Genomic DNA, 11011 nt, shown 5'->3' on the forward strand with positions numbered 1-11011 from the left:
GACATCGACAAGTCGTTTCTCGCTGAGTAGAACTTGATCCAAGTTCTACTCTCTAAAAGTCAATCGGTGAATTATCAACAGTGAATAGTCACTGATTTGCAGTTATAAGTGTACTACCGAAAACTACAGCGAGAAATGACTTGTCGATCGATGTCGAATCGCCGTCAATTTGAATCGACATCGTTTCGACATCGCTCGCCAAGTCATTTCTCGCTGGGTAGCCTCGTGCGACAATTTCGTTAATCCTTCCTAAAAAGGTTCTGATAAAGGCATTTCCGCCTTTGTCCAAATCACAAATCGATTATTTGTAAGTGGGATTATTCGGCTTAGCCATTACAGGAAGAAGTTGTCACTAATTTATCGCAGATCTGATCGATTGATTTATGCGACAAAACACAAACACGAAGATATAACAAACGCGTCAGAGAATAGATAACAAATGGAATATCCAAGTAACGTCACGCGTAAGGGATGTAAATAGATAACGAAGCCTTGTGTGCGTGCAATCCTCTCGAGTGCAGCTTCATTGAAGTATCAATGAAAAGCTTAACTCTATAACAATAACGGCCCGTTTCTTTTTCAGATATACTCGTACGTACGATATATCCAATTTATTCGAAACACAAGCGATTCCTTTGCTGAGCGCTCTTGGGTGTATCTCGAAAACCTTCTCGCGCGTGAACACGTACGCACGTAGAGTGTTCTCCATGTAAATAACACAGCTAACGGGACTCGAATAGAATTTTTACGCGTGTGCCGTTGCGACACGTGCATCCTCGAAGATGTGCCGTTGAAGGCGCCGACGAGGAAAGTTCGAAGCCGCGTACGAGGAAGGCATGACAATCATTGACCGGAGTGATGGTCGAGCTGTTGGGCTTGTCTATGTAGGTAAAGGCCAGGCGACTCCGGCGGCAGAAGCTTAACGAGGGGATTCCCCCGGGACGCGAACTCCTCGAGGAAGTCGAGACGTTGGCCGGAAGCCGCGCTCGTGTTTCTCCCCGTCGCGGTTCGCGCCTCCTCGACGAGGTGCGCGTGTCATTGCGTACGTCAGGGCACGTACGTGAGTGCGCGCGTACGTGATCGCACGCGGGCGCATCGCGGGCGAACGGCCGCGGAATAGAAAACGCGCGGCCGAAAGTTCATTCACCAAATCCGGGGAAGGAAGCTGCCGCGCACGAAGGTTGAACGGACGACGGTGGTCAACGAGGAGGGTGCCTCGTTGTTCCTCGCCCGAAACCGAAGAGTTAGCCGGCGAGAAGCGACTCGTCAATCGATGTCGACTCGACGTCGTTTCGACGAGTCATTTCTCACCGGGTGCGTTTCTCTTGCGACACGCGTGCAATGCATTATCTTTGTCAGCGGTAGGCTAGATTTAAAAACGATAAAAAAAACCAGTACTTTTAATTAAGGCCGAGATAGCGAGACCTCTCGCTAAACGGAATCTCGTTATCGCCTAACGCTTTGCCTGAGTCACGAGCGACCGCAGCGGCACAATGAAATTTCGTAAAAACTTGGTCGGGCGAATGATTTATTATTGGCGGAAGGAATCGCGAGGAAAAAAAGTAGGCGTGTATCGGCGATAATGGCGAAAAATAATCGGATAACAGAGATAAGAGAGAAAGATAATCTAATTGTAGGCCTAGCGAATTCGTTCCGCGTAGTCTCGCGGAAAGCAAATAACTTCTGTACAAACAAACTGTATGAAGTATTAAGCCAGGATATCCCGAGATCTTCTCGTCGCGAGTTATATTGCCTCCTGATTACATTTAAACGACAGTAATAAACAACGAAGGAGTGCTTTTTTTTTATGGAAAAATGTTAATCTGTCTTACGCAATTTAATACAATTTTACGGTATTGTTCATTATCTCTGGTCTCTAGCAGCAACAATCGCTGCCCAAGGAGAAGAAAAAGTCAGGATGATGTCAATTTGATGTCATATTGACCAAATTTATGTCAAATTTTGGTCAATTTGATGCCATATTGACCAAGATTGGACACAAATTTGGTCAATATTACATCAAATTGACATCATCCTGACTTTTTCTTCTCCTTGGGTGTTCGCGCCTAAAGTTACGAGTCACGGTGATTAGGCCTCAGTTGGTTAAGCCCTCGGAATGATTGGGGCTCGCCTCAGTTGGCTGAGCTTTCGGAATGGCGGAATTAACGGCACTGCTAATTGGCGAAATTGTAATTGCAGGCAGCCAACTGCCGCAACGATGGATATTTGCCATCATGGGATTCTTGGCGATCCTGAACGCCTACACCATGAGAGTCTGCCTCTCGATCACCATCACGGAGATGGCGATTAAGATAGAGCACAATTACACAGATGATACTTGTCCGAGAGAGTATAAGAATGATACAAAGGACGACGATTCCGAGAAATACGACTGGGACGAACGTACGCAGGTAAAAGATACTTTACGCGAAATGATTATATTATACTTAACTAAATTATAATATCAAGGGGCTCCTACGTTTCCTCCTCACTTTTATCTTTACCCTTACGTTTCGCCTTTACTCTTGCTTATTTCTATATTTTCGTACTGTTACCTCTCTCGTTCCAGGGCCTTATCCTCTCGTCTTTCTACTGGGGCTACGTCATCACGCATCTGCCGGGCGGGATGCTGGCTGAAAAGTTTGGCGGCAAGTACTGCCTCGGTCTTGGCATGCTCTCGACAGCGATATTCACCCTGCTGACGCCGGTGGTGGTCAAGTGGACCGAGGCGACCGGGCTGATTGTGCTGCGAGTCCTCATGGGCCTCGGCGAGGGCACGACCTTCCCGGCGTTGAACGCAATGCTGGCGCAGTGGACGCCGCCGGAGGAGAGATCGGTGATCGGCTCGCTGGTGTTCGCCGGCGCCCAGCTCGGCACGGTACTCGCTAACTGGGCGTCCGGTGAGATGCTGCACAATTACAAGTGGCCCGTCGTGTTCTACGTGTTCGGCGGCATCGGCGCGTTGTGGTTCGTCCTGTGGGTGTTTCTCTGTTACAACAACCCGTACGAGCACCCGTTCATCTCTGAGAAAGAGGTCAAGTTCCTGCACGATCGTATGAACGAGCATACTCATAAGAAACCACCGCCCGTGCCCTGGCGGTACATGCTGAGCTCGGCGCCCCTCTGGGCCCTGATCGCCGCTCAGGTCGGCCACGACTGGGGTTTCTTCACCCTGGTCACCGATCTGCCCAAGTACATGAGCAGCGTGCTCCACTACTCCATCAAGGAAACCGGCTTCGTCTCGGCGTTGCCCTACCTCGTCATGTGGTTCTCCAGCATGGGGTCGTCCTGGCTGGCCGACTGGATAATCACCAGGGGCGTGATGTCGCGCACCAACGTGAGGAAACTCGGCACCACAATCGCCTCCATAGGTCCGGGCGTCTTCATCATCGCTGCCTCGTACGCCTCGTGCGACAAAACGCTGGTGGTGGCCCTGTTCACCATCGGCATGGCTCTGATGGGTACGTATACGTAAACTCGCGCCCCCCGCGATTCCGCAAAGTGAAATTCGCGGACTCAAAAGTATTCCCTCGCCGTCTTAACACTCGTCTCTTTTGCGATCTTCCAAAGGTACCTTCTATCCCGGGATGAAAGTCAACGGGCTGGATCTCAGTCCCAATTACTCCGGCACCCTGATGGCGTTGGTGAACGGGATCGGCGCCTTCACCGGTATCATCACGCCGTACATCGTCGGCGAGCTGGCGCCCGAGCAAACGCTCACCCAATGGCGAACCGTCTTCTGGATCGTCTTGGGTGTCTTCGTCGTGACGAACGTGATCTTCGTCCTGTTCGCCAGCGGCGAGGTTCAACGCTGGAACGATCCCAATTTCGTCATACGGAATCAGGAGGAGATGAAGCAAAAGAAGATGAACGACAGGGCAGAATCGGTGGAGAAATATTGAAAGCGTTGCCCACGGCGCTTTCCCTCGCGGAGAGCGCTAGGCTCTTAACAAACAGCCGGGCTCGTTAATAATCTCGTCATCATCCCGAGACGTCGCGCTTCCTCGACGGAAGCCATTCTCAAGGTCCGCCTGTCATCTCGCCAACGACTTTCAACCAAGATCTCACATCCGCGTGAAGGAGAGATGTCTGAGAAAGACGCGCGCTGACACCTCTCGCGCGCGCGCGCGATCCTTGAGTGATAATTTACGCGCGGCATTAAATCGCACGCTGCCGGAATGCATCTCGAGTTTTCACGTCAGAACGCGTATCGCGAGCGCTCAATGCGCCGGTGACATTTGCAAGCGAGCCGTTTTCGTCGTGAAAGGAGACACTGTAAATTAAAGCCGATAGGCCGATAGCGATTGTACATATTGCGTAAGGATTAAGTGTATAGTATAAGTTTTACTTCATTTTATGTAAAACGCTAATCGCGCATCTCTATCGCCATTTCTAATAGGGAACGGTGCCCGAAGAAATCGGGTTTTCCCCGGTTGGTCGCGGAGAATTCGATTCTTCTTCTTCTTCTTCTTCTTCTTTTTCGGGGGTAAGGCTGGTCCTTCTGTCGAGTCCAAATGGGCCATGGCATAGACATAGACATAGACTGAGCGTCCCATTGAATAAGCTGAAGCTTGTGAAGAGAGAGAGAGAAGATTTAAGAAGACTTTCTTTTTCTGTCTTGCACTCGTCTTGCCATCGTAAAAGAAAAGAATCGTGCCTGCGCAGTACCACACGTGATTCTCCCTTGTCACGATGGTGAGACGGAGAAAGAAGGTCTTCTTAAATCTTCTCTCTCTTCACAAGCTTCAGCTTATTCAATGAGACGCTCAGTCTATATTTACTAACCGATAGTCGAAGGGAAAACTCGATTACTTCTTATTGCGAAAGAGCGATCGCGGTAATGTCGACGAGTGTTGTCGAGTCATCCAGTCGTACTCACTTTGCTGAACTGTCGACTACCGTCCCAATAGCCCAGAATACAAAATGAGGAGCTTCAAGGTGGGCCTAATCAACTTGTCAATTTTCTATCTGCTTCGCAAATTTCAATAGATATGCAATGTGATACGCCGTTTAAAAATGCACTACGATCATGCAAAGTGGGCGAGATATTCGCTGGGTAAACAACGGCGGACGACGACTTCGGCCGAGCGGCAGCACGTCGATTTTGCGCAATCTCTCGTCGCAACGATCGCATTGTTACGCGTCGCGCCTAATTATACGCGCTCGAATTCGGTTTGTCGCGCAATATCGCTATTTTTAAACGCCGTCGTCTGGAGACGCGCTACTAGAGCGCGCCGTGCAAATCTCCGCGATTGGCACCCGCGAGCGCAGAATTCGTGTATCGGAGAACGTAGCGAGAGCGTATGCAAATTGAGAAATGGACGACTGAGATGCTCGCCGAAAAGGACCCCGGGATCCTTTCTCGCCGCAAAATACACTCGCGAAAATACTTGGCGAGCATCGCTGTATTCGGCCGAAGTCGGTCACTTTCGTGCGCGCTTCTCTTATCGCGCCTACTTGCAAGGATAACGAGCGCGTAATCTTACAAAGATATCGACAGATACGCGGCGCGCGACGGCCGCGCAACTCATGAATCGCTAATTTAGTTTTTGTCATTATTACGCTTATTATGCGGACTTATTAATACGTCGATGATCCGCATTCCTGCGAACCTGCTCCGCGAATCCAGAACGATTCAACTATTCTCTCTAAGGTCGCCCTTTTCCCGCTCTACGTCAGGGGTCGACAAACTGTTTCTCTGCAAAGGATAGCGGATATTTGAGCGCGACATTAAAATTGGACAGACGATCGAGCACATTGAATGTTTTGTATGGTCTCCGGACTTCTTTTGCATTTCCTCTCTTATCGTTAAAAATCTGAAGTCTTGTACGTGTCCACAATGCTAGAAATCAGTCCGAGAATCCTAGCGGAAATAATTCTACAAAATTCTACAAAAAAACTACAAAAACTAAAATATAACTGCCAGAAGCTATGAAATTCTACGTAAATTTAAAAAGTGATATAAAAATCAATAGAAAAATGCTAGAATTGGAACACTTTTGTTAATTTTTGTAATATTTTACAAGCAGACGTTCTAATTCTTAAACATTTTGTTGTTTCTCAACTTTTTCAAACTAGTAAAGTTTTTGTACTAATTTTTACAAAATTGTACACTTTCGTGAAATACTACTTACAATAATTTCCTGATTTGAAAACATTGTAATTTGTGGTACTATTTCGTAGATATTTCTACAAAAAAAAATTAATGTTTCAACGAAGATATAAAAATTTCTACAAATTTCTATTTCAAGTCAATTTTTGTAGTTATTTATAGAAATGTTGTCCGCTAGGGAAATCTGTAGCCAATAACTAACTTAACTTTTCTGTAAAAGATGCAAGTTGATCGGCTGCACGGAACAAAAATGACGTTGCAGCCACAAGATCAGTGTAATTGAAATAAAATCGTTGAAGCAACATCAGTATTAATAAACGAAGAACATCGAATAGTTGTGTTAATAATCTGGATATTTAGTTCAATGCTTAAAGTTAAAATCCACAGCAAATACAATTGAGCGAATTATTTATGTTTGTGGCGGCCGGTGACGTTAACGTTTAATTCAAGCAGCTTTATTATTTTAAATTCAACAGCACTTTTTTTCCGTGTATACTGGGAATCACGGATGCCTTCCCACAAGAATTTGTGCACATATCGACACATTTATGCATTTTGCATATACATACATGGAAAGTGTACAGTCATCGGCAATGAATCGTTTCGCAAGAGGGGAAGCGACTTAAGTTTCTCCACTCTAGCCGATCGGCGAATTATCAACGAGTGGGAGAACAACAATTCCCCTCTCGCGAAGCGATTTATTACCGGTCAGTGTATATGTTCTACCTGTGCCTAAATTCGTATGGGGATGCATCAGTGGATTCATAGTCAGATCTTGTATTCAAGACTGTCTTAAGAACACCTTCAGATACTCCGTAGCCAATGGCTACGTTCGGCAGAAAAAGCTGCTTTGCAACTGTTGTAAAATTCATGAATCTGATTGGCGTATGCTCTTAAATTCACACAAGATTGAGAGAACACACCAATCAGATTCACGAATTTTACAACAGTTGCAAAGCAGTTTTTCCTGCCGAACGCAGCCAATGAAATGTTCCGTACGGCATCTTTAGATAAATTCAAGACGGTCTTGAATATAAGGTCTGCCTATGAATACCGGCCCTGGTGTACATATTTCTCGAATCAATTTCTAGCGGCGTGGACGCAAGGCACGATAAAACGGCGATTGGATAAGTCTAGGCATGTCTAGGACGTCTCGCTTATCTCCCTATAAAATTATATACAATCATATGTAATTAATGTAAATAATATATGTATAATACAAATTTAAATACATGCGCAAATATGTGTAAAAAAAAGGGAAAAAAGTCTGTCGCATTACGCAATTAGAAGGGCTTGCTTCTCGCTCGCTCGAGCCTCGGCGTTGAGTCCCGTGGCATTGCGTGCCAAATTGCGGGGCTCGCGGCGTATTGCGCGCATCGCGCACGTTAAACAATGGTCGGACGGCACGGCGCGGCCAGCCCGCCCGCAATTACCCTATTTTTAACGAGCCTCACGCAGGCGGCGTTGTTTTTTTTTTCTAAGTAAACGCCAATTAGCCGACAGGCACATCCGCGATCGCACGGACGGTTAAATTCACGATGCCGTTCCTCGCGGGGGAGACAACCTTCATTTTCCTACCGAGGGCGTGTCTCGCGAGGAGATGCAATTTTTCACGGGGATTGCACGCGGAGCCACGCGACAAGAGGACGCGTTGCGTAATCGTCGCGGGACGGTCCGCTTCGGTCACATTTTATACGTGCTCGCCTTTCCCCCTCCTCCCGCGTCTCACCTAGAAATCCGTAAATGCATACGTTTTATTATAGATAATATGACACGTCAACGTCGACGTACGAACGCTTCGTTGCAAAAGCTGAGGATATAAAAAAAAAGTGAAACGCAGCCGCGTTCTATTTTCTTTTGTACTAAATCTTCCTCTCATTTACGTTCGACTCTGGCCGTATTGCTCTTCAAACAGAAGACGGCGAGAAACGATTTGTCGAAACGATGTCGATCGACGAGCCATTCCTCGCTGGGAAGACAGGTGCCGTGTAAATACAGATAAGAAGAAGAGGAGGACACCCACATCGTTCCGGAGGCTACGATTTCAGCGCATTCCCTCAATAATGCATTGTTGTAATGGAAAAAAAAGAGCGGAAAAAAAGGAGAAATCGACGATATTTTTTTATCTCGTTTGCTCTCGGCCACGTGGGAGACAGGGAAGATAATGCACACTTCGCTCCACATACATGCGTAATGACACGGCATTCTATTAATGTAGCGTGCATTACTACGGTATTCATTGAAGTGGAATGGAATTGCCGAAGGTGTATATCAGAGCGTATGATTATCGTTCGGTAACAAGTGGAGAGGAAAAAAAGGTGTATGCATTTTATGACTCTCGCGCTGTGGGGCGGTGATGGATGTTGTACGCTGGGAATCACTGATGCCTTACCATACGAATTCAGGTGCGCGTAGACACACATACATTGTCCATGTATGTGTGTGCAAAATATGGAGAAAAGTAGCCCATTGTCACGCTCCTAGTATGAGACAGCGGAGTTTCTGCTAAATCGATAGGCACCGTCCGTTGGTTCCACCATGAATCTGTTGCCCTTGGAAATCTGTTTAGTGGAAAATACACTCACCCGCAAAAAAAATGGGCCACCACATTTTAGCCCAATTTTTAAACATTTTTCAATAGCGATAACTCGGCGAAAAATCATCGTAGAAAAATGATTAAAAAAGCATTTTGAAGCTTGAAGTTTCAACTTTGAAATGCTGTCAACAATTCTTTAAAATTCGTTTATCTTCCTTGTTCTATGCTTTAAAAAAGAACACATTGTTTTTTTTTCTTAGAATTACGTATTTTTGACGCTCTGTGGCTGGATAAAAAAATTTGTCTCGAAAATATCATCTCAAATTCCATAAACTACAACTTCTTGGCTACAAAACGCTTTTTTAATCATTTGTCTACGATGAGTTTTTGCTGAGTATCGACAACATTTCTAAAAAGTACAGGTTTAGCTTCAAAATCGTATATCTCGGTCAGAAAACATCGTAGGACAATTTTTAAAAAAGCGTTTTGTAGGCAAAGAGTTGTAGTTTATGAAATTTGAAATGATATTTTCGAGACAAATTTTTTTATCCAGCCACAGAGCGTCAAAAATACGTAATTCTAAGAAAAAAAACAATGTGTTCTTTTTTAAAGCATAGAACAAGGAAGATAAACGAATTTTAAAGAATTGTTGACAGCATTTCAAAGTTGAAACTTCAAGCTTCAAAATGCTTTTTTAATCATTTGTCTACGATGATTTTTCGCCCAGTTATCGCTATTGAAAAATGTTGAAAAATTGAGCTAAAATGTGGTGGCCCATTTTTTTGCGGGTGAGTGTAGATTGTTAGATCGTGTAATCGTTGCGAAGAAAGGATTTGTGGCCGAATTTGGACGTTGAAAACCTACTATCTCTCATAATAGAGAACTCTTCTCTATAAACGTGTTGATATGTGCGCAAATTCACGTAGGAAGGCATCAGTGATTCCTAGTATATGTACACTAGGAATTACTGATGCCTTCGCGTATGAATTTAGGCACGGATAAAACATATATATACATTTCCCACCCACGTATGTGCAAAATGTACAAATGTGTCGATATATGCACAAATTCAGGTAGGATGGCATCGGTAATGCCTAGTGTACACTAGGAATCACTGATGCCTTCCCATATGAATTTAGGTGCACGTAGAACACATATGCATTTTCCATGTATGTATATGCAAAATATATAAACGTGTCGGTACGTGCGCAAATTCACGCAGGAAGGCATCAGTGATGTCTAGTATGTGTACAAGGAGACAGAGAGACGCTGGTCTCTTCCGATTTATATTCATGCCATGCAGGAATTCTCGGCGATGTCTCTAATGATCGCCTACCGCGATCAATTGCGACCGCAATATTTTTTTCCAGTGACATAATTCATTAATTCAAACGCGCTCGCTCGTTACACATATATGCGCAAATCGAAATGCCTTATCACTCGCTGACCAGCAGCAGAAGCAATGCTAAAGGAATAATGAAAATGCAATTGGTCATGTTATATTAATTAATTGTTCTACTCTATTTTTTAGTAGAGTATCAGATTTCGTCGATAGGACAAATATCGTGTGCAATTAAATCTGTAGATATAATTTAATATACATATTATTTTATATTTGTGTACGATCGTAAATGTAATTTAATGCGACAATTAAGTAACTACGTAAGTGTGAAAACACATAAAGACAGATTGTTCTATCGACGAAAAAGAACGTATGTGCCCACACGCACGCCTCTGATGCATTCAAAAGTAATTCACAATTACCCTTAATTATTATATTAAGACCAGACGTTGTAACGCGCCAAGAAACTGCCGCGGAACGATAACGATGTTTGTGTGTCGCAAATATTGTGAGTGACGTAAGTCGCGCAATATTAGCGACATAAATCCGGTTGAAAACGTCTGTCGGAATTAATAAAGACTTACGCGCGGTAGTAGTCTCGCGGTTTACGCCGCGGCACGGAATTCCGCGATTTATCCCGGATAATCCGAAAAGAATTCCCATTCAATTCCCCAATTGTGAAATGGGATTCCATTCTCCACCCCGCTTTTCCTCTGAAAACATTCTTACCTCGGTTTTCATCAATGTCGCTCAACTTTGATCTAACTAGGCGACTTTTGGCGACTGTTTGGTACATGCACCAAAGTGCACCAGTCCAAGGAGAAGAAAAAGTCAGGATGATGTCAATTTGACCAAATTTATGTCAAATTTTGGTCAATTTGATGCCATATTGACCAAATTTATGTCATATTTTGGTCAATATGGCATCAAATTGACCAAAATGTGACATAAATTTGGTCAATATGACATCAAATTGACATCATCCTGACTTTTTCTTCTCCTTGGGCTGGTGCACTTTGGT

At 44.7% G+C, this 11011-nt stretch overlaps 2 protein-coding genes across 3 annotated transcripts in view; one reads left to right on the forward strand and one right to left on the reverse strand.

Moving 5' to 3' along the window:
- LOC105557933 (cilia- and flagella-associated protein 52) overlaps positions 1–2632 on the reverse strand; it is a 24404-nt gene extending 21772 nt beyond the window's left edge. Inside the window, exon 1 of one of the 2 annotated variants that reach the window (XM_012005347.1) lies at positions 2556–2632. The gene's annotated coding sequence lies outside the window, so the exon portion shown is untranslated. The remainder of the gene's footprint in view (positions 1–2555) is intronic. The other variant, XM_012005345.1, reaches the window with a different exon arrangement.
- Positions 1–4501, forward strand: part of LOC105557932 (putative inorganic phosphate cotransporter) — a 17599-nt gene extending 13098 nt beyond the window's left edge. Inside the window, exons 2-4 of the mRNA XM_012005343.1 lie at positions 2200–2411; positions 2570–3461; positions 3571–4501. Coding sequence (XP_011860733.1) covers positions 2200–2411; positions 2570–3461; positions 3571–3902 — 1436 coding nt within the window. The 3' untranslated portion in view covers positions 3903–4501. The remainder of the gene's footprint in view (positions 1–2199; positions 2412–2569; positions 3462–3570) is intronic.
- Positions 4502–11011: the final 6510 nt, after the last annotated feature.

This window comes from Vollenhovia emeryi, unplaced genomic scaffold, assembly GCF_000949405.1.
Source record: "Vollenhovia emeryi isolate VEMERY1.0 unplaced genomic scaffold, V.emery_V1.0 DF939402.1, whole genome shotgun sequence".
In the NCBI taxonomy this organism is placed as follows: Eukaryota; Metazoa; Arthropoda; class Insecta; order Hymenoptera; family Formicidae; genus Vollenhovia; species Vollenhovia emeryi.